Raw genomic sequence first — 27960 nt, 5'->3', positions numbered from 1 at the left:
TTCAAATATCAAAGAGGAAGGCTTTGAATTCTCTTTATTGAAAGGGAGCATCGTACAAGTCACAGTTAAGAATTATGTACAATTATGTTTTCAATCCATGAGATGTAGTTGGCCACTTTAGTGTACACACCATACAGGTGTGCCGCACCACATTGGACACCCCAGGAGACGATGCCACCCACAAACCACCTCCCGGTCTGCATATCAAAAAAGGCTAATGCCCCGCCACTGTCTCCACTGCAAGAATCTCTTCCGCCTTGGTCATAGCCAGCGCAAAACATGTTTTCTGTCAGCACAAGCGGCTTTCCCTCCATACTCAGGTTCGCGTATGCTGCTCTGCACTTCTCTGGGTCAACAACATCTAGCTCTGTGTATAGCAGGAAAAGGGAAGGCCTCTCCTTCTCTGTTTTCCCCCAGCCAGCTACTAATCCAGTGTCACTTATGTTCAGGTTGAATCTGCTTTCTTTTCCTGGCAAGCAAATGGGAGTGACGTTTGCATTAATGGGGACTTTGTACTCCAGTTTGATCAAAGCGATATCGTGGTTGAAGTTGAAGCCGTCATTCCTGTACCCTTCGTGAACAAAAACAGATTCTGCTTGAGCCTGCTGGTGATTAGTGGCTCGTTTGTTCACCAGACCCATTTTCAGGGTCAAGGAGGATGCATCTGCTGGATCGGTGATGACATGTGCCGCTGTTACAACCCAGTTATCGTACAAGAGGGCGCCGCCCCCTGTTACTCCTTGTCCGTCAGTTATCAGAACTTGCCAAGGGAACTGTCCGTGCCTTGCCCTCTTTCCACCATATATACGTCTCAGAGGCTTTGTATGTTGGATACCACAGACTGAAGAAAGAATGGTAACTTTTAGCAAAAGCCTAACACTACATTTCTAAACCAAACCCTAAATATTTGAAGTTAGGGCAGGGGTTGATAGCCCGATCCTCTCTCTTAAACCCCCCCCCCAATAAAACAAAACACACACATTGTCATTCCTGACCTGTAGTAAGCTTGCATATCAGGTAGAAGGGCCCCTAATCTGACCTGTTTGGGGATGGTAGTTTGTGTGTATGAAATGTCATCTAGAATGTTTAAGTATCTGACCCCCCCCACCCCAACAACATTTAATGACATCTTAAGAGGGGTATGTACTTATATTGTATGATCATGTACAATACGGAGGCATGTTAACACTTAAATATATCAGTGGCTACTAGCAGTGCAATGCTAAATAGAATTCTAAGTCCAGTGGGCAAAATTCAAGTCCAGTAGCACCTAGTAGGCCGACAAAATGTTCCAGCGTATAAGCTTTTGTTCGTCAAAGCTCACTTTTGTCAGGTGCAAAGTAATTGGCTTAGAAGAATGTGACTGTTTAGGATTGCGCTGTAGTTTTATCAGTGGCTATTTTAGATCATGTCAGAGATGCTTTAGGCTGGTCCTGCATTGGGCAGGGGGTTGGACTAGATGGTCTGTATGGCCCCTTCCAACTCTATGATTCTATGAAATATTACATTTATCAGGCTAGGTCTGTCTTTCGTGAATTCATGTGATCTCCCCCCCCCCTTTAAAGCAGTCTAAACTAGTGGCCATCATTGCATCTTGTGGGATTAAAGTCCATAAATTAACTACCTTGTGTGATGTTATTTTGTTTGGCTGTCCTGAATCCACTGTCCGTCAGTGGCCCTGACTTCTAGTATTGTTTTCTGAATTGTGTTGGGAAGGATGGAGTGGTTCATACTTCCGTACACTCTAATCCTATGAAAAACAGTCCCATAGAAGATGGAACAGGATGACACGGGAGTATTTAAGTCTTGCATTTATCCTCAGTCAAGATTACAGTATTATTCCTCTGAAAGAAAAATATCTGATACCTATCTATAGCAAAATCGCTAAAACCGTTGGCCTTGCCCGGCTCATCTGTTTTGTAGCTGCTCTGTACGTTACCTGGTTTACAAACAGGAGGCGCTTGCTCTCCATTGGAATCTCTCCAGTAGCCATCATGGGCACAGCTGTAGCGACCTGCATAAACATTCAGAAAGTACTATTGGTAATTGTAGAGCAGTTCCCCAAAGGCTAGCTGGTTCCTACAAATCAGTGTGAGATCCAAACCCCTCCTTGCATCTCTGCCCTCTTGCTATTTGTGGCCTTGTGTGCAATTCCTGTGGATACCATCTCCCTCCCGACTCTCAGGACCCCTAATGCAATCAGCGCTTTTTGTTCTTGAGCCATGTCTGTGGTCTCGCTCCCCCCAAACAGTTAAAATTGACCACCTTAGTATGCTACCTTTTCTCCAATGCAGAGCAGAATACATGTAGTTGACCCGTTTTCATCCTCCTTAAAACTCTCTGAGGTATCTTAAAGAGAATGAAGTTAATGGCTGAGTATGGATTTGAATTGGGGTCTCTGGCCCAAAGTCAGTATTGTCATTGTCTACTGAATAGCCAAGGAGCTACAGTGGCTCAAGTGGTTAAGACGCTGAACTGCAGGCTGTGGAAGGTCAGTAGTTGTAGTTTGAGACCCGAGTTGCCGCATGACGGAGTGAGCTCCCATCTCTAGTTCCAGCTCCTGCCAACCTAGCAGTTCGAAAGCAAGAAATTGCAATTAGATAAATAGGTACCACTTTGGTGGGAAGGTAACAGCGTTCCGTGCGCCTTGGTGTTTAGTCATGCCGGCCACATGACCATGGAAACATCTTCGGACAGCGCTGGCTCTTCGGCTTTGAAATTGAGATGAGCACTGCAACCCTAGAGTCGGACTCGACTGGTTTTCTAGCAAGGGAACCTTTACCTTTTTTTACTGAATAGCCATTATGTCAATGTGCTATGATGGCACAGTATAGCAGCCAATGGGGTGGTAGGGCTTGTACCCGAATCACAGCCTCTTTTAGCCCATCGTATATTTAGAAAGCATTACTTATGGCCAAAGGAATGAGACTAAACATTATGATATTCCTGATAGATCCTGTATGTATTGAATTAGAAGCAAGTACCACTTTTATCTGTCAAAACATCTTGCACATAAGTGTGCATCATCCGTGAAAGGATCCTCTTACCAGAACTTCCTGTTCTTAGCGCATAGAAGGAATCCTCACATCTGTATTCAATCTTGGCTTGGTAGACATTAACATTGTCTCGTGTGACATACACAACTGTACCATTGGCTGTGTTCTCTGGTGGCCCACAGTCAACAACTGGAAAAACAGTAATAATAATAATAATTACATGGCAATTGTGTAGTATAGCCAGGAGATCCTAAGATTGTCTGGCCTGCAGAAGTTGTAGCTCTTTTAGCGTTATGCACCACTAGGTGGCGAGCTAGACTTGTTTTTAAGGCAAGAGATGTTTCAGAGGTGGTTTGCCATTGCCTGCCTCTGCATCACAGCCCTGGTATTCCTTGGAGGTTGCCCATCCAAGTACTGGCCAGCGCCAATCCTGCTTAGCTTCTGAGGTCTGATGAGATTGGGTTATCCAGATCAGGGCTGAAAAACTGAGCAGTAGTTAGAAAAAATACCCTGCGAGAGAGGGTGAGAGAAATCTTGAAAAGGTACCGTACACTGGTGGTTCTGGAAGTCTACCCCTGCATCAGTGCAACACTGCTTCATGCTGGAAGTACCGTATACTCATGCATTCACCCTTTGCCATAGGTATTTGACAAGCACTTGTGTCTACTGCATGTGGCCTTTCAGTTTGACACTAGCAGCAAATGAGGGATGGTAGTCGGAAATGGACATTCCTGTGTTTTGCAAGAGGTTATGCACAGACTGAAGTATGCATGTTCTCTGCTGAAATATCAGTGCAGGCTGCGCATGTGGGCTTTGGGGCCAGCACAGTTCAGCCATGAAAATCCTGAGCGTGCACATCTTGTTTTTAAAACTGCAATCTAGCAACTAGTTCCTGTAAAATTTATCTTAAATGGTTCTGCTGGCAGATAAATGCTGGTGGTGGAGAGTGACAGGCAACAGCGTGAGCGATACGGCACTGTGCCTATGTTGTGATCTAAAGCAGATTATTTTTCTGGCACAGCAGCTAAATTGTGACTAATGTCCCGGTCGCTCTTGGCAGCATCAGAAGTGGGATGTTGGTACCGAATCCATAAAGCTGTTACGGAATGCACAACTTAAGATAAGGTTGCTCCCCATCACCACCCATCCCTAGTTTTGGAACTCTACCTGCTCATCCTTGTTCTAATCTAAGAGCCTTCTTGGATCATATTGGTGGTCCATCTTCCTTGACCTCTGTACTCCCTTGCCAGGAAAAGCTGCCCAAGTTGAACTTCTGACTGCTCTGTGGCTAATAAAGGGACTGAAGGTGGCAACTTCTTAACAGTGTTGTAGCAGCTCTGCCAGGGATCCTGTTGGTCTGTGCTGCTGCTGAGAATATTCCCATTAAAGCCAGTTTCATTCTGCTTCAGCTCAAACATGCATTTACCTCCCACGCATCCTACTTTTTCTAAAATGAAAGAGCTTCGCTGCATCAAACAATATGGATCCCCGCAAAAAAAAAAAGATTAAACCGGTAATCCAACTGATTGTTGCAAATGCAAAGATCCCCCCCCCCTCCATGAAATATCCGTTAGCATTGACGTACTGGTACACTGAGCCATCGGCTTGTTCCAGGATCCGTCCTTTTGACATGTTGCTGTGGAGGATTTCACAATCAGCTCATTCTGTAGTGGGATGGAGAGGAAAACACAAAACCATTAATTTTTTTCTCTTGAAAACAATCATGGAGCTGACAGCCCAAATGAATGTTCCCCAGCGGGGGGAAATGGTTAGTACAGTCTGTAAATGTGCATTTGCCGCAGGTTATCAATAACGATGATTGTAAGGCAAGAGAGCAAGCTGCTTCTGGAATGGAGAAGGGCTGGGAATCCAACTGCTACACCAGAGGCTCCCAGAGAGCTGTATTCACATTTTGCTGTTGTTCAGTCGCACAGTCGAGTCCGACTCTTCGCAACCCCATGGACCAGATCATGCCAGGCCTTCCTGTCTTCCGCCGTCCTCTGACGTTTGCTCAATTTCATGTTCGTTGCATCTATGACACTGTCTAACCATCTCATCCTTTGCCGTCCCTGTCTTCTTTGACCTTCAATCTTTCCCAGCATCAGGGTCTTCTCCAGTGTGTGCTCATTTCACATTTCACATCATAAAAGTATTCACATTTACTTTCAGCTAAAAGATCCACACATCTCCACAGAAGAAGAAGAGATTGGATTTATACCCTGTCCAAGGGCGGTTTACAAACTCCTTTCACTTCCCCTCCCCACAACAGACACCCTGTGAGGTAGGCGGGACTGAGAGAGCTCTGAGAGAACTGCTCTTTCAAGGACAGCTCTGACAGAACTATGGCTTGCCCAGGCCATCCAGCAGCTACAAGTGGAGGAGTGGGGACTTCAGAGGAAGGGCGTTGTCAGAGACGATGGGGCCTTTCCATCCTGGGCGTGAAGCCGGCACCTCAAGGATGCTTAAATCTTACCTGCCCTCCAGTCCCTCCGGTGGCAGCTGTTTCCAGGTGGGAACCAACCGCACTAGCCTGAAACTTGACAGGGTAATGACTTTGCCCAGTTCTTTGAAAGACAGGGCGGGTGCCACGTTGGGAAAAGGGCCTCAGGATAAATAACAATATTTTAATTTATCGTCCACTTTTCTTACTGGGACTCAAGATGGATTACAAGCAATGCTCCCTCCAAGCTGCGGAGGCTTGTGAGCAAAAATTCTACTTTGTGAGCTGCTGGCATTAAAGTTCTGAGCGAGCGATTTGGCTGCTGTGTAAAATAGTTTGCTCTGGGGCCATTCTTCCTGAGCTAAGACAAAAATGTGCGATGATGAATAGGAGGGATAGTTGGTTTAATATCTTTAGAGATTACAGTCATAAAAGGCACATTATTGGATGTGTGTACTGGATATTTGAGAACTGTTGGTTTGTTAAAGATTATGAAGGAAAAAGTAATTATAACTGTTTGTATTGGTGTTGTTCTGAAGGGAGTTTTGGTAGAATAAGGTGATAATGGGATGAAATGAGATATTATAATTATTGATGTAAATATAAATGTGAAAAAACCTAATAAAAATATTATTTAAAAAAAAAAAAAATGTGCGAGCCGGAGGCTAAAAAACTGAGCTAGCTCACACTAACTCAGCTTAGAGGGAACACATTAAAAGTATGATAAAACTTCTCATTAAGCAGATTACAAGGTATGATAACATCAGTCTAACAGCAAAGTTCTGTAGGAAGGCAAAGAAATGGGAGTTGGGCTGGGTTTCTAGAACAGTAGAAGGGGGAGAAGCTAACAAGACATGTAAATGTGTCTGTTTAAGGCAACAGTACAATCAGTGTAGGAAAGACTATCCCTACGCGGGCAGATGCCAATTTTACTTGCTCGCAAGGTGGCATCTTCGGAAGGCTTTGCTCATGAGTGGGGCTGTCTCAGTGGATCATAGCAGGAGAGCTGGTCCTGCGGGTACATGGGTTCACTGCCTTTAAGGGCTTTGTAGGTGACAGAGCCACAGGGGGCTCTTCGAATCATAGAGTTGGAAGGGATCTCTAGGGTCATCTAGTCCACCCCCTGCACAATGCAGGAAATTCACAAATCCCTCCCCCCCACACACTCACCCAGCGACCCCTCCTCCATGCCCAGAAGATGGCAAAAAAAAAAAAACCCTTCCAGAATCCCTGGCCGAACTGGCCTGGAGAAATTTGATTCCTGACCCCAAGTGGAGAAATTTGATTCCTGACCCCAAAGTGACCATCAGCATTTCCCTGGGCATGTAAGAAAGGGCCACGTGAACTAACCACTGATGCAACCCTTCTGATCTGCCTAAATCCACACAATCAGCATGGCTGTCAGATGGCCATCTAGCCTCTGAAGACCTCCAAAGGAATCCTGTCCCACTGAGAAACCACTCTGTCAGGGAGTTCTTCCTAATGTTGAGCTGAAAACGCTTCTGATTTAATTTCAACCTGTTGGTTCTGATCCGACCTTCCGGGGCAACAGAAAACAACTCACCATACTCTATAAGACAGCCCTTCAAGAACTTAAAGATGGTTATCATATTCCCTCTCAGTCGTCTCCTCTCTAGGTTAAACGTATTCCGCTCCTTCAGCCTTTCCTCATAGGACTTGGTCTGCAGACCCCTCACTATCTTTGTTGCTCTCCTCTGGACATATTCCAGCTTGTCTTCATCTTTCTTAAACTGTGGTGCCCAAAACTGAACACAGTACTTCAGGTGAGGTCTAATCAGAGCAGATCAAAGCTAGGCAAGATGCAAAAGAGGAGTGGTCGGCTTTCCCAATCACTAATTTCACATAAAAGCAGCAGGTGTGTGTGTTAATTTGTATTGGGGATGCTGTGCTGGGATTATCCCTTTCTCCAGGTACATTTCCAAAACAAAAGTTGTGTACAACCCACGGCGGCCTGTCACTTTTGCCTGCAGGAGGTTTGTAGCTGTTGGGAGGGTGTATTGTTATCCAGGAAGATCACAACAGGGGGAAAAGTAGTTTAGTGCTTCTTAATTTAATACATTTTTATTCCCACCCTTTCTCCAAGAAGTTTAGGCAAGGTGCATGGTTCTGCCGTCCCCATTTTATCCTCACGACACCCCCTGAGAGTTTGGTTAGAGAAAATGATTACCCCGAGCAATGCTCCCTCTAAGCTGTGGAGTCTTGTGAACAAAAAATTCTACTTTGTGAACTACTGGCATTGAAGTTGTGAGCGAACGATTTGGCTACTGCATAAATCAGTTTGCTCTGGAGCTCACCTTCCTGAGCTAAGACAAAAATGTGTGAGCCAGAAGCTAAAAAACTGTGAGCTAGCTCACACTATAAGGGGCTGCAGTGGCTCAAGTGGTTAAGACGCTGAGCTGCAGACCAGAAGGTCAGTAGTTCAGCCGTTCGAGACCTGAGTGCTGCATGATAGAGTGAGCTCCCGTCTCTGGCCCTGGCTCCTGCCAACCTAGCAGTTCGAAAGCAAATTGCAAGTAGATAAATAGGTACCACTTCGGTGGGAAGGTAACACCATTCTGTGCACCTTGGCATCGAGTCATGCCAGCCACATGACCACAGAAACGTCTTTGGACAGTGCTGGCTTTTCGGCTTGGAAACGAAGATGAGCACTGCATCCCTAGAGTTGGATTCAACTGGTTTTTCGAGCAAGGGAAACCTTTACCTTTTACCTTGCTCACACCAACTCAGCTTAGAGGGAACACTGACCCTGAGGTCATCCAGCAGTTCTGAGAGGGGGTTCTGGCATGGGAAATAGTAAGGCTGAGTGGATAAGGTCATATTAAGAAAGCTGGACAGGTTTAAACAGGACTCTTAGTGCTTTCTTACCTGGTATGCTTTGATAACAGAGACAGAAGACTCAGAGGAGACAGGAGAGGGCTATCCCCCCATCCACACACCTTGGGAGGTTTCAAATATAACTGCTCATCAGGAGCACCTATATCTCTAGGTGTTTTGAGGAGTTAAAAATGCTTTCCACGTGCAGAGTAAATTTAATTCTGAAAATATCCAAGAGGGTCTTGTCTTGCCACGGATCTTTCTCCCTTCCGTCCCCACTTAAGTCTGAAACTAGGTTTTAGTCCAGGGGCACCTTCAAGACCAACAAAGTTTAATTCAAGGTATAAGCTTTCGTGTGCATGCACATTTCTTCAGATACCAAGTCCGAAACTGTTTGCCCGTTGGGTAGCTTAGTGCGTGCTTGGTGGTGACGAGAGTTCTGAGAAATTCCCAGAATGACTGCTTTGGCACATGTTTAGTAAATTCACAACTCACAAATCTATACGAGAGATGACAATGAGAAAAACAAGGAGTTTTTACCTACTTCCAAGAGTGCATAGCCAACAGTGCAGGAGAGACTGTAGGAGTCTTTCATGATATATTTTGCTTGTATTGGTTGGATCTGTCCATGGGGTGGCGCTTGAGGGACGGGGCACGGCAAAGCTGCAGAAAGATGAACATTTGTTGTTTGAAAAAGTGGACTTAACAGCTCTCTGTGCACACGCCAAAAGCCACTGGCTATCCTTCGCCTGTGTCGTGATGATCATGGAAATTGAATTATGATAGTTCTGCAGCTTTAACGTGGCCGGCTGCTAGCAGAATGCACGGCCCACCTATTCACATCACAAACAGATTGGTTTAATTGTCATGGCTTGCCCTGGACTCTAGGAATCCTGGGAACTCTTGTTGGAGAGGGTGCTAAGAATTCTCTTGGAGCAGCATTTTGTCAGACTTCTTCAAAGCTTCTGTTTCCCTTCTGAACTTCCTTTACTTCTTTCCCAACCTGGGCTCCAGTATTTCTCCGCAGAGGTGGCTGTGTGGCTCTTGTACACTGGGATGCATCCTGTGGTTTCATATAAGGCTCTCTAGATTGTAAAACTACGACCCCAAGACTGTCTCCAGAAAAGGAATACAGCCAGACACCTCTGACCCTCCTCCTAAAACCACATCTCGTGAACAGTTTTTAGGACAAAGGAGCAACTGGAATCCAAGGAAGTAAAGGTGGGAAACCAATGTGGATCAGTGAGGCGCTTTTAAACCACATGTATCTTGGCTGATGGGGGAAGGAGGGCTCCAGCCACCTCAGAACCCTTTACCTCTGGAGCTTTGCGATCCCCCTCTTCTTATTTTTGATGGTGCGTTTTGAAAGCAACATCTGTCACCTCACCTGCAGTGTGACAGTCCACCCCACCGCCTTGTGATTCTGTCACCTCATTCTGCACGTGAGAAAGGAGTCTTGAGATCTGCCCTTGGGAAGCACTGAGCTCCGCCATGGCCCGCCGCACGTCCAAGATGACCTACCTGTCGTCGTGTATTTGATTTTCCATCCAGCATGAGCTCCAGACAAGTCTGTGGTGAACTGGATATCCACAATATGGCTGCGGGTTTCGATTTTTGGAGGGAGAGTATCCCCACAGAATGGCCCGTATTCTCCTTTGGGTGTTTTGAACTGAAGAAAAGAAAGGAAAAGCTCACACCCTTGCTGTGCCCCCTGCCTGCAATATGACTGATCCGTGACTTTATGTCCTGCCAGGCACCTCAAGTGGTTTACTAAATTATAAAATCAGTTTAAAACAAAAGAACAACCTTTTTTAAAAATGGGGAAAATTGGCAGCTGCAAAGAGCCCAAGCTGCCAATTCATTTTGCAGTGCTGCTGGAAGGAACTGAAGCGGGGGGAAGAAACCCTCCTCCTGTCCCCACGGTATAAAGTGGCAAATGCCGTTTCATAATGAGAGTTATGAGAAAAAGACTGGTGGGAAAAGTAAATAAATTTTGCAGCTAGAAACCAGAAACTGATAAACTATACAGACAACATAAATTTTCACTTTTCTTTGTTTTGCATGCTTTACAGCTAGAGTTGTCAAGCCCCAGGTGGTCAACCAAAAATACAAAAGCAACCTTGAAGAGTGTAAACAGGATCTGTTTTTTACAAAAATATTTATAGTGATATTATATAAACTAACATGCAAGCTACAAAGTGCGTTACTACATTAAAGGAGATACAAATTACAAGCGGGAAATAAACCCTGCTGAAATAGAATCTTAAAGGGACTGAGCCAATAAACAATCCTCTCAGGCTGAAAGAACAGGAAGAAATATTCTCTGCGACAGCTGAAGACAAGTCCCTTGGAGCATGAAGATGTCAAGGTTTGTAATACACGACAGGCCTGTTTCGAATCAATATCTTTATCAAGCTGTTAGTGTTCAAAATGCTTGTGGGACTTCCACTCGTTTCCAAGAATTCACAAGCACATGGCAGCAAGTGTCCCATAGTGACTAGCTTGCGATACCTCCCAAATCACTCTGAAAACTGATGGCAATTGATGGGGATTACAATGCTAGTATAAAAACTAAACTAGGAATGCTAATATGGCAAGTTGTGAGTCAAGTAATGAATCCCAAGACTGGTTAAAATGAAGGATTTCCTTGGAGGGAGGATAACCAATTTAAGAAATCGTAATCAGTGATTCAGAGCAACAAATGACTGGGAAATCGAATCAAAGAACTGATCATCATAAATGGGATCCTTAAGAGAGCAGGTGGAAGAGATGCGACTGTCTTGGGTTGGCGCCATTGACTAGACCTGAATGACAGAGATCTATCAAGTGGCTCCAGTTGGCGTGACCCCTTCTTCCCTTCCAAATATTTTTTGTGTTCTGCAGGCATGCTCTCTTTAAGGAGCACCATTTCCCACTCTTCTGTTTGATTGTCCCAACAATGCTATGAAATAGGTTAGGCTAAGGAGGAGAGGGGGGCTCACGGTCACCCACTGATTTTCACGGCAGAGTAGACTTAAGGGTTCAAGGGGATTTTTATATGTTATTTTGTGATCTTCACAATAGCACTATAAGGTACGTCAGTGCAAACTGGGGGTGGGGTAAGGACTGAGAGAGAGTGACCAGCCTGTAGCCATCTGAAGAAGAGAGAGAGAAGAGGAGATTGGATTTCTACCCCGCCCTACACTTGGAGTCTCAGAGCGGTTTACAAACTCCTTTCCCTTCCCCTCCCTACAACAGACACCCTGTGAGGCAGGTGGGGCTGAGAGAGCTCTTTCCATAACTGTCCTTGAGAGAACAGCTTTGACAGAACTATGGCTTACCTAAGGTCATCCAGCAGCTGCAAGCGGAGGAGTGGGGAATCAAACCCAGTTCTCCCAGATTAGAGTCCGCGCTCCTAACCACGACGCCAAACTGGCCATCTGGTTTGTAGTATAGACTGAATCAGGGACCACTTGATTTTGTCCACTAAACTTCACCATTTTGTATCCCCAGTCCTAGACAGTACCACTTTAACCACTCTACCAGACTAGTGTAAGATTATAACATACACAAGGAATGTTGGGCAGAGTATTATTCTGTGTGTGTCTGTATGCACGTATATACACACCCATACAAACTCTGAGAATGCCAGTCGGTTATAGTAGTTGTAAGAGTTTCCAACAGATAGGAGATACCTGGGCTGTACTTTTTTTCAGCCTTAGGACTGTAATTAAGATAAAATGGATTAAATAGTTTGCACAAATGTGATGTAGGGGGAAAGGCCTCAGGGGGAGAGCCTCTGCTTTGCATGCAGAAGGTCCCCGGTTCAGTCCCCGGCATCTCCAGTTAAAAAGGATCATGCAAGAGGTGATGTGAAGGCCCTTTGCCTGAGACCCCGGAGAGCGGCTGCCAGTCTGAGTAGGCCATACTGACCTTGATGAACCAAGAGTCTGACTCAGTACAAGGCAGCTTCATGTGATATAAACGATAATTAAATTCCCCTACCTATCAGATCTTCTGAATGCCAATGAAAAAGGTAAAATGAAACGTTCCTGTAAAGGAGAATGAAATATATATATATTTTAAAAACTATTATCAATCATACTTTGCATGTAGGCGAACTGCAGTAGCCGTGCATTTTGTTGGCTGTGTGGGTTTGCCATGTCTGCTTCTGGCCAGCATTGGTGCTGTGCAAAGAGTACGCGCATTAATAAGACAAACCTGGAATGCGAATCCAACTGACCTTGAGGATGTCATAGGGGCATGGTACTTCCGGGTGGGTTTCGATTTCAAACTTTCCCACAAATTCCAGGATGATCATGAAACCCTCTTCCACTTGAATGCGATAACTGCAGAGGGAGAGTTTGGGATACGGGTTGGGGTAATTTGGGCTGGAGATTTCTCCGGATCTTTCTGTCAGTACTTTTTTTTGGCAGTCAGCTGAAAGGAAGGGGGAAAGCACAAGTCATCTTCATGAATACAGATGTGCTAGCTTTTGCGTCCTTGAAATACTTCTCTAAACCCGAAGAAGTGTGCAGGCACACTGAAGCTTATACCCAGAATTAAACTTTGTTGGTCTTAAAGGTGGTGGAGGAGGAGGAGATTGGATTTATACCCCGCCCTTCACTACCCAAGGGAGTCTCAGAGCGGCTTACAATCTCCTTTCCCTTCCCCTCCCCACAACAAACACCCTGTGAGGTAGGTGGGGCCGAGAGAGCTTTTTCCAGAACTGCCCTTTCAAGGACAGCTCTGAGAGAACTATGGCTTGCCCAAGGTCATCCAGCAGGTGCAAGTGGAGGAGTGGGGAATCAAACCCGGTTCTCCCAGATTAGAGTCCGCACACTTAACCACTACACCAAACTGGCTCTCAAGGTGCCACTAGACTCAAACTTAGTTCTCAAGATCACATAAGACCTATAAGATATATGCATGTTTACTCAGTCCAGAATCCCCATCTTCTTTTTTTTAACTCAAAGGTCGTCAGTCAAGGTGGGGAGAGACCAGTTCAATCATGTGGGAAAACTCAATGAACTGATCTGAGAGGCTTGGCTAGCCCCCAATATTATAATATTTCTCTTGTACTAGCTTAGATTTCCCCCACTCAACAGCTTACAAGTAGCAAAATTTACTATCCATTCAACAACCAATAACAATAGTTACTGAAGTTCTAAAAGTCTGCTGGAAAAACTATGGTGTGCAGTATTCTCCGCTTTGGCGGGGACGGTGGGGTATAAATCGAACAAGTAAATGTGTCTAGCATCAGTATGCAGGAGTATACCACTTCTGGATGTGGAAGTTCCTTTTATCACTGAGCAGCAGTGGATAGATCTGTCTTACCCTGACTTGGTCAGAGTGTTTTTAAAATCTAAGACAGAGGCAGGCCAGAGATCATATTAACATAACTGTTGCCACCATCCCTAATGTATTAGTTTACAACTAGCTAGCACTTTATGATATTATGATATTGGACTGTTTTAGATGGTTTTATTTATGTTATAATCAATGGTCCCTCTCAGCTGTGGAGTCTTGTGAGCAAAAATTCTACTTTGTGAGCTCCTGGCATTAAAGTTGTGAGCGAGCGATCTGGCTACTGCATAAATCAGTTTGCTCTGGAGCCCTCCTTCCTGAGCTAAGACAAAAATGTGTGAGCCGGTGGCTAAGAAACTGTGAGCTAGCTCACACTCACTCAGCTTAGAGGAAACACTGGTTATAGTTGTTCTTATGTTTTATCATTTGTAAGCCGCCCTGAGCCTGCTTCGGCGGGGAGGGCGGGGTATAAATAAAATAAATAAATTAATAGATAACTACCCTTATTATGTGTGTAGTGTATTCAAAGCTCCCTTGAATGCATGACATGTTGTGAAACATCTAACTGAACTGTAATGTTAAGCTTCGTCCTGGGCTAGGATCCAAATCCATCCAATAGTATTGCTAGCCCAGGAAGTAACAAGCCAATCACTTCAAGCAAGCTCCCTGAGCGGGAACTAATATGATTGGACCTTATCTCTGCAACCTCATAGGTTGATATTTGTACAGTGGGTGTGGCTACATTAGCCGGGAATGTTTAAAAGCAGGACAGCTGCAATGTAAAAGCTGTTCTGGCTATCAGATGTTGATCCGTGTTGGAGTTGTGTTCGAGTTGAAGAATAAAGTTGTATTCTTGCTGAATCACTCTCCGACTACTTTGTCAAGCGAGCGACTTAACAATGTGGCCATGATTTCCATGAGCTACTGATGCATTTACCCAGACTTGGATAGCCCAGGCTGGCCCGATTTAATCAGAACTCGGAAGCTAAGCTTTCCTGGTTGTCCCCGGTTAGTATTTGAATGGGAGACTACTGAGGAAGTCCAGAGTCACAACGCGGAGGCAGGTTACGGCAAACCACTTCTGCACGTCTCTTGTTTTGACAACCCTACGGGGTCGCCGTAAGTCAGCTGTGACTTGACAGGCCTTTCCACCCCTAATGACGCAACTTGCAGCCGTTCAGTTTTCATCAGGTGTCCCCAGGTTCTAGTGTTATCCAAGAGGAATCAAAATGTTCACCCTGCCTACACTGTTCGTACTGTTCGACAGCCATACTTTTGATGTATTCCTAAATTTCAATGTAATCTTATATCTTACATGCCAATAAAGGTTGTCTGTGTCACTGTTCATACTTCTATAAGCAGCTCAATACTTTCAGTCACTCATTTGTTGAATCCCAGCTCTCCAAAAGCTCTAGCCATTCTGTAGAAGGAGGTAGTCCAGCCCTTTCTTAGGCAAGAGTTTGGTGTGGGGGGCCAACTGCAGCCAATCCCTGCTTTAAACTTTGCTGCAAATCCCACTGTGCTTTTGCCACGTACGCGGCAACAGCTGGCCGTGAGCTAAAGGAAAGCCTTCCTTTTACATGTTCAGGCCACGGCACAGCTTGGATCATAGGCCTCCTGCCTGTTTCCTTCCCGAAGCATCAAAGTTATGAGCCATTCCTCGGCTACTATCTTGGTTGCCAGACACATGGGAGTGGAGATCGTTTTCCCTTGGCGCAATCCAGCTGCAGCCCTTGCTGGTATGTTGGAGCCACAGCTCCTGCTGGCAGCAAGAGGTGAGATTGGTCGGTTCCTGAGCGCCTGGAGGATCTTTGCTTCTTGGGAGTGCTTGGTTCTAACTGGGGCCCAGTGTTGCTCACTGCCAGTGGGAGTTCACAGCAGCAAGCTTCCTCCTAAACTAATTTATGGGGGAAGATGAAGCCTTGAAATCCACGCTTGGAATGCCTTTTTGCCTCCACAGATGACTCAACATCTGAAAAGCACTTCGCTTTCAAGGCTCCCCTCCAGTTTGCTTAATCTCCCCTCTAGCAGTTTGCTTTCCAATCTAAACTCGGAGAGAGGTTCCCCCCCTTTTCTTTTACAGCCTAATCTTCCATCTCACCCTCATCCCAGCTAAGCAGCCAGTCCTTGCGCTTCCACCTTCTGTGCTACAGCGCACTGTGGAGCTATTTAAGAGTACAGCGTGGGTTCTTTTCATTTTCTCTAACAGCACTTCTCTAGCCACAGGTTCTCTGCGGGCGCAAGTAGGAGGCCTCGGGTTTTGTGCCTTCCCCTTTGGCACTCAAAGAGAAGCTCGTGCTGCTGCCAAACCCATTTCCAGTGCTGCAGCCTGAGAAGGACTGTTGTAAGTTCCCCAGGCTGTGAACATAGTAATGGAGGAGCTTTCCTGAGGAGATTCTTTTGTATATGGATTGTTTCCTGGGGAGGTTTCCTATTTCCTGAGGAGGTTCTTTTGCATGTGGATTCTAATCTTATTTGTAGTCCTATTGTCAGATGTAGAGCCTTTTGTGTTTTTCAGGACAGGAAACAATGCCCTATTTATTTTTAAACTCTCTTCTTTCCTGTTGAAATTGTGTTTATGTTTATGAATTTCAATGGCTTCCCTGTGTAATCTGACATGGTAACTGGATGTGTCGTCCAGCCTTTCAGTGTCTTGGAACAAAATACTGTGTCCTGTTTGAGCTAGGCTATGTTCAGCCACTGCTGATTTTTCAGGTTGGCCAAGTCTGCAGTGTCTTTCATGTTATTTTATTCTTGTCGGAATAGCACTACAGATAAGACCTGCCTACCATTTTTCTTCTCACCTTGACACAGAGAGTACTCCGTCTTTCTGTATTATACCTCTGAGGATGCCAGTCACAGCTACTGGCGAAACGTCAGGTCCTACAATGCCAAGACCACGGCCATACAACCTGGAAAATCTACAACAGCTAATGAACTCCGGCTGTGAAAGCCTTCGACAACATATTGTCTACACTGACTGGCAGCAGCTCTCCAAGGTCTCAGGCTGAGGTCTTTCCCATCACCTACTGCCTGGTCCTTTTAACTGGAGATACTGGGCCTGGCAGGAGATGATCCATGGGGTCGCGAAGAGTCGGACTCGACTGTGCGACTGAACAACAACAACTGGGAATCAAACCTGGTACCTTCTCCATGCCAAACAGATGTGCTACTCCAGAGCTACAGTCCCTCCCCAAAATTACAATGAGAATAGATGGATTCGGTGATGATCATTTTATTGATGACTATTTGCCATCTTCCCAACTGGACACACATGAAACTGACTTGTCCTGAATCAGACATTTTTGGTCCATCACGGTCATTATTGTCTACTCAGACCAGCAGTGGCTCTCCAGGGTCTGAGGCAGAGGTCTTTCACATCACCTACTGCCTGGTCCTTTTAACTGGAGATGCTGGGGATGGAACCTGGGACCTCCTGGGTGCAAAGCAGATGTTCTACCATTGAGCCATGCCCCCTCCCCTGTTCATTGCAAGAGAGTCAAAGCCAGAGCATCCCTCACAGGTAGCTGTCCAACCTTGACTTGAAGGCCTTCAGTAAGAGCCCAACCACCACTCTGGGATAATTGGTTCCATTGGCCTCCATCAGGTGGAGACATATATGTACGAAGAAGCCATCACTGATCTAGCATCACAGTTATCACCTTAAATATTTTTCAGTAGACTGGCAGTGGCTCTCCAGGGTCTCAGGTACAGGTATTTCATATCACCTACTGCCTGATCTTTTCAACTGGAGATGCCGGGAATTGAACCGGGTATGTTCTGCATGCCAAGCAGATGCTCTGCCACTGAGCCATGCCCCCTCCCCAGAAAAGTCCATTTCCAGATCAGAAAAGCAGCCTGATAGGTATGGGAAAAGAAAGAAGTAGGTAATGATTTCCTTGGTGTATTGGTGTAGCGCCTGCATTGGTGTAGCGCCTTAGGGGAAAACAATGGCTTTTTGGGAAGCAGGTGGGTAGAAGTGGTCCGTGTATGTGTGTGTTGGGGGGATTGGATGTGCAATTAGTGTTATATCCCTGTACAGTGGTCCCGGAAGATCAGACCAGAACCAATGGGTCGAAATTAAAAGAGGGATTCTGTGAAGTTGGGCAGATCATGAGAAGGGAGGGCAGGAAGGATTGCATCAGTGCTTAGTTCTCGTGGCCCTTTCTTACACATCCAGGGAAATGCTGGTTGCCACTTTGGGGTCAGGAAGCAATTTTTCTCCAGGCCAGTTTGGCTGGAGATCCTGGAGGTTTTTGGTCATCTTCTGGGAGTGGAACAGCAGTCACTGGGGGGTGTGTGGGGGGAGAGGTGAATTTCCTGCCTTGTGCAGGGGGTTGGACTAGATGACACTGGAGGTCCCTTCCAACTCTATGATTCTATGTGGACACAAGAAAAGCCTTGCTAGATCATATCAGTGGTCCATCTAGTCCAGCATCCAGGTATTCAGAAGTTTCTTGCCTCTTTGGATGGAGGCTCTCTTCATTCACCAGGGCTAGTAGCCATCAGTGGAGTCCTGCTTCCCGAATCTTGCCCTTTGAAAGCTGTCTATGTTCATGAACATCAATACCTCCACTAGCAGAGAATTCTGCAGTTCCATTACTTGTTGAGTAAAGAAGTTTTGCCTTTTGTCTATCGTGAACTTAGGCCTTTGGGTCCCCTCCCCACCACAAGCTGTCTGTGAGCTTCTTCTTTTACCCAGTGCTCCTTGTCACAATTGATGTGCTGGCTGGGGTGGGATGGGAAGGCAGGGGGGTGAAATCACACTGTGGCTACTGAGAACAAATGTTCCAGTTGCGATCATGACAACGGAACATTTTAGAACAGGTTCTTCTTTGCCATTTAATATCTCTCTATATGGGACCACAGGGAGCTGCTGTTATTAAGGTCTGTGTTTTTATTTCACAGATCTGCGAGCAACAGAAATCTATTTTTAAAAAAGATGCTCAAAAGAAGGCTTGCGCAAGTGGAATGGGATCATTTCTCATGCAGCCCTTGGCCGTAAACTCCGGCTGGGCTTTAGGTGCACCAGGAGAGCGCTCAATTACACCTAGGTCTATATTTTTATTCGAGGGATAGCGCACTGCCCGCCAGAGACTTGAACCTAGAGAAACGAGTCCCTCTCAACTTGTGAACTCCTGATGGCTGGATCATTAGGTCTGAAATTAAGAATAAGCTGTAAATTGTGCTGCTGAGCAACTGGAAGGTACTGAGAAGAGATATAAACGGAGAGCTTCCTTGGCTTTGCCATTTCAGGGGTGCAGGTAGAAGGTGATTGCATGTAAGCGTGTCCCCGTATTTTGAAAAGTATCACAGGGTGGAAAAATCTTAGCCTTTCCTGGACATTGTAGTTTTCTATTTATGAGGAGGGTTTCTTTTTCCTTATTAGGGGGAAGCATTTATAGAATCATAGGATCACAGAGTTTGAAGGGGCCATACAGGCCATCTAGTCCAGCCCCCTGCTCAATGTAGGATCAGCCTAGAGCCTTCCTGACCAGTGTTTGTCCAGCCGCTGCTTAAAGACTGCCAGGGAGGGGGAGCTCACCACCTCCCGAGGCAGCTGATTCCACTGTTGCACAACACTGACCGTAAAAAGGCTTTTGTCTAATATCCCGCTGGTACCTTCCAGCCCTTAATTTAAACCCATTCTTGCAAGCCCTATCTTCTGCTGCCTTTTAAACAAGTGCAGTCTGAAATGGCATTTTAGACTCAGTCCACCTCACCAACAGTAACATGAAGCCAGTTCCCCACAGCGAAATAATGTATTGTGCCAGGGGCAGTTCCAGGTTTTGGGGGTGCCTGGGCAGAGAGTATGGTGCTGGAGAAGACTCTTGAGAGTCCCTTGGACTGCAAGGAGATCAAATCAGTCAATCCTAAAAGAAATCAACCCTGACTGTTCCCTGGAAGGCCACATAATGAAACTGAAGCTCAAATACTTTGGCCACCAAATGAGAAGGGAGCACTCACTGGAGGAGACCCTGATGCTGGGAAAGATTGAAGGTCAAAGAAGAAAGGGACGGCAAAGGATGAGATGGTTAGACAGTGTCATAGAGGCAACGAACATGAAATTGAGTGAACCTCAGAGGACAGCAGAAGACAGGAAGGCCTGCTGTGATCTGGTCCATGGGGTCGCGAAGAGTCGGACTCGACTGTGCGACTGAACAACAACATAAGGGCAGAGTGCCCAGAGCCCCCCCAATTAACCTATCTTTCTTGCCCGCCCACCTATGTGTCCCCAAATGCCTGTGCATACTTCTGCCCACCTAGAAGCTCTACCACCACTTGCATTCACAGGTGCCCATGGTAGTGGGTGCAGCTAGGAACCCCACTGCCATGGCCACCAGGAACGCTGTGGCTGTGTGCGCCTCCCGCATGTCCTTCTTTAGCAGTGCTAGGCAGCACATGCAGCTGGAAGCACAGTTGAAGAAGAAGAGGAGGAGGAGGAGATTGGATTTATACCCTGCCCTTTACTACCGGAAGAAGTCTCAGAGTGTCTTACAATCTCCTTTCCCTTCCCCTCCCCACAACAGACACCCTGGGAGGTAGGTGGGGCTGAGAGAGCTCTCTGGAGGACTGCCCTTGAGAGCTCTGAAAGAACTTATGACTGACCCAAAATCACACTGGCAGTTGCATGTGGAGGAGTGGGGAATCAAACCCAGTTCTCCCAGATTAGGGACCGCGCTTCTAACCACTGCACCAAACTGGCTTGCATTCACAAGCAGGCATTGGAAGACTTTAAGTGTAGGCATCAGAGGAGAAGCGTGAGTAGGGAGTCAGCCACAGTGGGCCCGGCCAGAATCCATAGCAGCCATCCCACCTCAAGCTATGCTAACACCGGCCTTGTGTCGCTCCCCTACGCATCTAAAAGCAGGAACCACGTGAGGAGGGCTGACAGTGCAATTTCTTTCCATTCCTAGGTTGCTCTCCCTCTTAATTGGGTATTGATGGAGCTGATCACCCCCCCCCCCAATTCCTGGATTCCAATTTTATCAGAAGGGCGGCAGCCACGGGGAAGTGGTTCTTGATGCCCCTGACTCAGTCCTCTGTGAGAACAGGATTTAGGACCAATGTTCCCTCTAAGATGAGTTAGTGTGCGCTAGTTCAGTTTTTTAGCCTCTGGCTCACACATTTTTGACTTAGCTCCGGAAGGATGGCTCCAGAGCAGCAGCCAAATTGTTCGCTCACAACTTTAATGCCAGGAGCTCACAAAGTCGAATTTTTGCTCACAAGACTCCACAGCTTAGAGGGAGCCTTGCTTAGGACATCAAGGATCTGTTAAGCTGGGACGTTTGTGTACAAAGATAACCATATCCTCTTTGGGGCTTTTTGCATACGAAAAAGTTAAATCTGTCATGCTTTTGGACCCTGTCTGGAACACGCTGGCAGCTGCCAGATTATATCTGGTGATGGCAAGGAGAATATTAGGGAAACGATGACAGATGCCGTCGATAGAGGCTTCGTTGGCTCAGGACCTCCAGCCAAAGGAGCTTATTATTAATAAAGGACAGCGGCTTGGTCTGTCCTTGCACCCAGCAATGGATAGGCACGTGTGAGTCAGGGCTGAACTAGACGAGACGCTGAGGGATCCAAGCATTGTTCATCTGGAGAAGTGAGCAGTGACTCCGGAAAGCTCCTCCCCTGCCACATATTTTGTTAGTCTTTCAGGTGCTCCTGGACTCTTTTCTATTGCTACAGACAGACTAACATCACAGCCCATCCAATGCTCTCTCTAAGCTGTGGAGTCTCGTGAGCAACAATTCTCCTTTGCGAGCTACTGGCATTAAAGTTAGGAGCGAGTGATTGGGCTGCTGCGTAAATTAGTTTGCTCTGGAGCCCTCCTTCCTGAGCGGAGACAAAAATGTGTGAACTGGAGGCTAAAAAAGTGTGAGCTAGCCCACACTAACTCCGCTTAGAGGGAACACTGGCCAAAACAATGCTCCCTCTCAGCTGTGGAGTCTTGTGAGCAAGAATTCTACTTTGTGAGCTGCCGGCACTAAAGTGAGCGAGCGATTTGGCTGCTGCATAAATTAGTTTGCTCTGGAGCCCTCCTTCCTGAGCGGAGGCAAAAATGTGTGAGCCAGAGGCTAAAAAATCTGTGAGCTGGCTCACACTAACTCATCTTAGAGGGAACACTGGACCCATCTTGATCTATCTTCCAGATGAGTGGCTGTATTAGCCTGTAGCAGCAAAATAAAATGGGAGTCCTCTGGGATGTAATAAAACTAGCAACATTAATTCCAGCACAGGTTTTCGTGAGTCAGAGCTTCACAGCAGTTTTGGAATAAAAATAGTGTCTGTATGCAGCCTGATGGGAGAGAGGGACTGCCTCTTCTAGTCCCACACAGGTCCATCAAGCGAAAGTGATTCCCCCACCTCCCTCAGTTAGGGAAGGAAGGAAGGAAGGAAGGAAGGAAGGAAGGAAGGAAGGAAGGAAGGAAGGAAGGAAGGAAGGAAGGTGAAGAAGAACAACAGGAGAAGGAGATTGGATTTTTACCCCACCCTTCATCACCTGAAGGAGTCTCAGAGCGGCTTACAATCTCCTTTCCCTTCCCCTCCCCACAACATACACCCTGTGAGGTAGGTGGGGCTGAAGGAGCTCTGAGAGAACTGCTCCTGAGAGAACAGCTCTGAAAGAACTTATGACTGACCCAAGGTCACACCAGCAGCTGCATGTGGAAGGGGGAATCCAACCCGGTTCTCCCTGATTAGAGTCCGTGCTCCTAACCACTACAGCAAATGGGCACCCAACCACTTCCAAGTAGGGAAGCACGAATGGAGGGTGACGGTGGTAGTTTCAGTTGGCAGAACGGTGTAGGAGGGGAAGAGTTAAATCAATTCCCTGCCCTTAATTCTGCCTGGATGCTGTTTCCATTTTTAAAAGTTGGAAGACCTGTTTATGGATTTCCCAGTATCTTAACCATTGGACTCCCCACAGTGGAAGTTGGCCTTAAGAGGGTCTAGATAAATGTAAAGGAAGGAAGCTTATGATAGAACAGGAGTTACTGCTGAACAGATACAGAAAGCAGAGTGAATGGGAAGAAAGCAAAAGGGTGGAGCAGTGATTAACCCTTCCCGTGCCTGTGCTGTTTTCCCAGAAATCCGTCTTCCCCAACTTCTATTTTCCCAGAGAGGCTCTGACATGATATAAATGCTGCAGAAAGAAAAGCAATTTAGTGAAAGGACATGAAGCTGCCTTACATTGAATCAGACCATTGGTTCATCAAGGTCTATATTGTCTACTCAGACTGGCAGCGGCTCTCCAGGGTCTCAGGCTGAGGTCTTTCCCATCGCCTCCTGCCCGGTCCTTTTAACTGGAGATGCCAGGGATTGAACCTGGGACCTTCTGCATGGCCCCTCTTTACAGCTCTCTGGGGTCTCAGGCTGAGGTCTTTCACATAACCTCCTACCCGGTCCTTTTAACTGGAGGTGCCGGGGATTGAACCTGGGACCTTCTGCATGCCAAGCAGAGGCTCTGCGACTGAGCCACGGCCCCTCTTTACAGCTCTCTGGGGTCTCAGGCTGAGGTCTTTCACATAACCTCCTACCTGGTCCTTTTAACTGGAGATGCAGGGTATTGAACCTGGGACCTTCTGCATGCCAAGCGGAGGCTCTACCAGTGAGCCGTGATGGAGGTGGGAAAGTTCAGAATGCACCTTCCGTATGTCACCTCTCTGCATTAATGGCTGCCACCCACACTTGACACTGCCATGGAGAATGTAAAACTATGACACAGTGGGTGTGTTCAGACGTGGCCTTTCTGCCGGCATAAACTGCACCGGTTGGAACCGGTGCAGTTTATGCCGGCAGAAACGCGATCAGACTTACCCTCCATCTTGCAGAGCCCTCTGGTGGACGCCCGCTCACACGCTGCGGGCGTCTGCGTGTGTGTTTTTTAAAAAGGACAGTTTGAGCATGCGCATAGGCAGCCATTCAGAGAATGGCAATTTTTGCGCATGCTCAGACCCCCCCCCCCCCGTACATTTAAACTTTAAAGGTAAGCACTTACCTTTAAAGTTTAAAGCCCAACCTGGCCTCCCTGTAGTCCCGGACTCCGGGAAGTTAAAGTAAGGCTTTTTTTTTTTTACACAAACGCTCAGGGCGAAGCTTCGCCTGAGCGCATATCGCTTCCTTTTTTAAAAAATGGCGGGGGAAAGCCGGAAGCCTCAGGCTTCCGACGGAAGTGTCTCTGTAACGGAGGAGAGCGATCAGACGCCGGGGTGCACCGATTAAAACCGTTGCACTCTGTTTACCACCACTTCGGACCTAGTGGCAGAGTGCAACGGTTTAAAGGGATTTACAACAGTTAGGGACGGGAGGCAGATGTTCGCCGTCTGAACGCCCGTAAGTACACTGGTTGGAACCGGCACCCTAACCGTTGTAAATCCCCCGTCTGAACGCACCCAGTAAGTGATAGGCATTCTGGGCAGTTCTCAGTATTTTTGAAGGGGTCTGTCACAATTTCTACAAGCAATGCTCCCTCTAAGCTGTGGAGTCTCGTGAGCAAACATTCTGGTTGGTGAGCTACTGGCCTTAAAGTTGTGAGTGAATGATTTGTCTACTGCATAAATTAAGTTTGCTCTGGAGCCATCCTTCCTGAGCTGAGACAAAAATGTGTGAGGGTCAAAAACTGTGAGCTAGCTCACACTAACTCAGCTTGGGGGGAACACTTGGCTGCCAGTGTACCTTTGTGCATTGGCATGTCACAGACTTGGTTCCTGTTCTAACATACAGCCATCATGCTTCTACAGTAGGGTTGCCAGGTCCCCCAGGTCTCACCTGCAGGTTGGTATCCCCATCTTACAGCGACTTAGATTCTTAAGAGCTAACATGTTGGAAACTGAGGCACACACACCTTAAACCCAGGACCATAGCCAGGAATTTCTAAGTTGGGGGGCATTTAAATCCCTCAGGGGGCACTGGCTAATCCAATTAAATGTAATTTAATTAACTTGATCGGTGTGGCGCAAGAGAGAAAGGTGCAGTGGAGGGCTAAGGCAAGGAGAAGCGGCGGCCACAGCGGCATGGGGGAGCTCATGGTGGCCGCTGCATCTTACCAGAAAGTCAGAGGGCCTGGGCCGAACGGAAGTCGGGGGGGTCCTTGGTAGGAAGTTGGAGGGCCGGGCCCCAAAATGCCCCACTGTAGCTAAGGGCATGCTTAAACCCCATCAGTTCCCGCCTTAGGAGCACAGCACTCAACAGAGTGTGCAGGCAACCCTGTTCCAGTCTTATCCAATTGTGAAGGTTGCTGACCCCAGTTGCAACACAGTTCTTATCTGTGGTTCCATGACTGTACCCTCCTCCATCCCATCCAAGGACTTGCAAAACAGCTCCGTTATCCAGCCTGTGTTCCTTATAGGTGATTCACTTTCCTCTTGGTGCTGCAACGTAAAAAAGATTGCAGGCTCCATAAAGCTTGGGGAAGGGATAAAAAAAAAAAGGTGCCATTTTTATTAACTGCAGGAAGCAGACTGGGAGGCAGGGAAAAGAGGCAAGCTAGCCACTGATCAAGCATAGCCCTCTGTGCGCAGCGGGAAGCTATGGCGGCTCAGCAGGGAATGTTGGCGCGTCTATCTCCGTCTAAGCTGCGAAGAAGCGATTATATTTATTTCACGCTGGAAAATAAAGGAGGGAGAAGAGAGGGACAGAAAAAAAAGGGCTAGTGAATATCTGCCTTCTAGAGCGAGTGCCCCCCCCCCCAAAATCATATATCTATGATTCGGTCTGAACTAAGACTTATACTAGTTTAAGACTCGTTCCTTCTCCCCAAAGCACCCTGGGAATTGTAGTTCAGTGAGTGGGATTCTGCAACATTTTCTTTTTTATATTTCTGCATTTGTGTGTGTGCCCGTGCCTATAAGTCATGGCGACCTCTGGCAACTCCTACTGGGGCATGGAGGACATTCAGATAAGTGGCTTGATAGCCTGCCTCTGCCTTCCAACCCTGGTATTCTCTGGAGGTCTCCCATCCAAATACTTGCCAGGGTCGGCCCTGCTTAGCTTCTGAGATCTTACGAGATTGGGCCTGCCTAGCCTACCCAGGTCAGGGTGATTCTGCAACTATTGATATGCTTACCAAGCTAAAATCCCCATGATTCTTTAGCAGAAGCCATATTATATAGATGGATACGTGTTAGATGTGTAGGTATACACAAAGAGTCCAAAGTGGGATGCCATCTTCCTTCCACACCAAGCTAAAGTAACCGCTAGCATTTTGCCTGCAATTGTGGGGTTTATTATGGTTTTAACTTGGGGTCCAAATGTTTAGCCTGGGTTATAGTCTGTGCTTGCACAATAACGTTCTGAGCCGTGGTATCTGGAATTCCACCCCTGGCAGAAATCTGCATTTTATTCACTTTCGTTTTATCCTTTTACACACCTGATTCTGCTTCTGTTAATCGCCAAGACCTACGCACGGGACTGATAATCTACTGCAGACTTCAGGCTGTCTCCATTCCCTTTCCCCAGCCTCCTGAGATATGCGTTTGTACATAAATGCTGTCAAGTCGCAACTGACTTATGGTGACCCCACCCAGGGGCTTTCAAGGCACACAAGAAGCCGAGCTGGTTTGCCATTGTAGAGTCTTCTTTGGTGGTCTGCCTTCCAAGTACCAACCTTGCTTAGCTTCCAAAATCTGACAACACAGGGCTATAGGATGTCGCCTTCTCTCCCCAGAGACATAACATCAACCAAAATGTTTTCAAACCTATCACTGCGGCCATAAGGAGGAGGGGATTGGTTGGGAGGGCGGGTGAATGAAACTTGAGGTGCTGAATTTTGCACTGTTGGAATGGTGTGCTGCACACGACCTGGGCCTTAGCCACTTTGCTCTGGGGTTGTATATGGAAGTCACCGCTGCTAACCAGCTCAGGAATTGGGCTGCTTGACACTCTTTATCAGAAACCGTATTGCCATTTTTCATGGGACAGACTCACCTGTGCAGGTCCTCTTGTTTTTGTGCAGCACGTAGCCGATGTGACAGCTGCAATAAAAACCACCCAGGTAATTGTGGCAATAATGGTCGCAAGATGGCTCACTGTCAATCAGCTGTTGGCACTCGTCAATATCTGAGGAAGGGTGAAAAGAGAGCAGGTTAAACTTATCTTGCCCAAAGTGAAATGAAACTATTTTTTGGGGGGAGGGGCAGGATTTATAGAAAGGTGTGGTGACAAACACAATACCAAGGTGGATAATGGGACATGCCAAGGGGATGGTACAGGTACAATGATGGCATTTTCCAGACTGCCTTAAAGTTTCATTTTCATTCCCCAATGTTACCTGGGGTTTTTGTGTGTGTGTGTGTTCAGACAACTTCGTAAACATCCCAATGCTGTCCCAGTTCTCTCCCCCCCCGTTCCTTTTAAAACTGATTTAAAACCAGCATCATCTCTTCAAAAAGACAGTCGTTTCAAAAAATATGGAGCTGCCTGGCAATGGAAAAAAGATTTCAGATCCAATTTCCACTACAGAAAACCCATTGTTTCGATCTTATTTCTTAGGAAAATGGTTCCCTTCCTTTGACTATGTTAAAAATCACCCGAAAACTAAAAATCCATTACCAAAAAAGGACGCATGTTTGGCTTTTTATTAAATTCAATGTCTTAGTCTTATTATGATGTTATTGCTGTTAAAGTTTTTTCCCTTTATTTTGTTAACTGGGTTTGTACTTGTTCTTTTTTTTTTAAAAAAAATGTTCAACAATAAAGCATTTGAAAAAAATAGGCATCCATGTAATAAAACCCAAATAAAAATCAATCTCCCTACAATAATCGAATAAAAGAGAGACGTTAAAACTATTATCCAAAGCATTTAGTCAGCATGCTAACCCACACTGGTTAAAGCACGTCGTCTCTGGAGTTCATGTTGCCTCCATTGCAAAAGGATCACAGGCAACAACCTCTAGACTGAGTGCCGTGTAGGGTCAGCGTACCTGCATCTATCGGTCCTGAAAAGAGAAAGCCATCTTTTGCCCCTCACCTTCAGCAGCGTAGAACGCCTCAAAGCCAGTGAACCCCTTCTCATTTGAGTAGTCCGATCGGAAGGTCACTGCCAGGTTGTTGTCAACCGAGTGGAACGTCTTGTCCCCTGGGGCTTCCTCCGTGTCGGTGCTCTCATGGCCACATAGAGTAGCCAAGACCTTCCCTCCGGACTGCATCTGTAATGTGGGTTGTGGGTGGGTGGGTGATGTCAGTAAGATTCTTTATCTATTTAGAATAGGTCTATGCTGCCTCTTCGGAGCCCGTCTCGAGGCAGCTTTCAATGAAAAGCCACAGTATTCAGACATGAGCCATTAAAACACAAGTTGTTAGACTTAAGCGGCATAAAAAACACCCCATAAAACAGAAGCAGACCAATTAATAAAGAAATAAGGTGAAACCCATGAGCCTGGGTAAAAAGATGTGTTT

The 27960-nt window shown here is 46.5% G+C and overlaps 1 protein-coding gene across 1 annotated transcript; it reads right to left on the bottom strand.

Moving 5' to 3' along the window:
* Window positions 1–53: 53 nt before the first annotated feature.
* Window positions 54–27710, bottom strand: MASP2 (mannan-binding lectin serine peptidase 2). The gene is made up of 9 exons (XM_015427824.1): window positions 27533–27710; window positions 26491–26622; window positions 12494–12690; window positions 9793–9940; window positions 8816–8934; window positions 4582–4660; window positions 3048–3185; window positions 1940–2014; window positions 54–841 (listed from the first exon to the last, which is right to left on the bottom strand). The coding sequence occupies exons 1-9, from the start codon at window positions 27708–27710 to the stop codon at window positions 66–68; spliced, it is 1842 nt and encodes a 613-aa protein (XP_015283310.1). The 3' UTR covers window positions 54–65.
* Between the last annotated feature and the right edge of the window lie 250 nt (window positions 27711–27960).

Source organism: Gekko japonicus, unplaced genomic scaffold, assembly GCF_001447785.1.
Source record: "Gekko japonicus isolate JY-2015 unplaced genomic scaffold, Gekko_japonicus_V1.1 scaffold586, whole genome shotgun sequence".
Classification (NCBI taxonomy): Eukaryota; Metazoa; Chordata; class Lepidosauria; order Squamata; family Gekkonidae; genus Gekko; species Gekko japonicus.
Note: the sequence above shows the minus strand (reverse complement) of the source record. Positions and strands in the feature narration are given on the sequence as shown.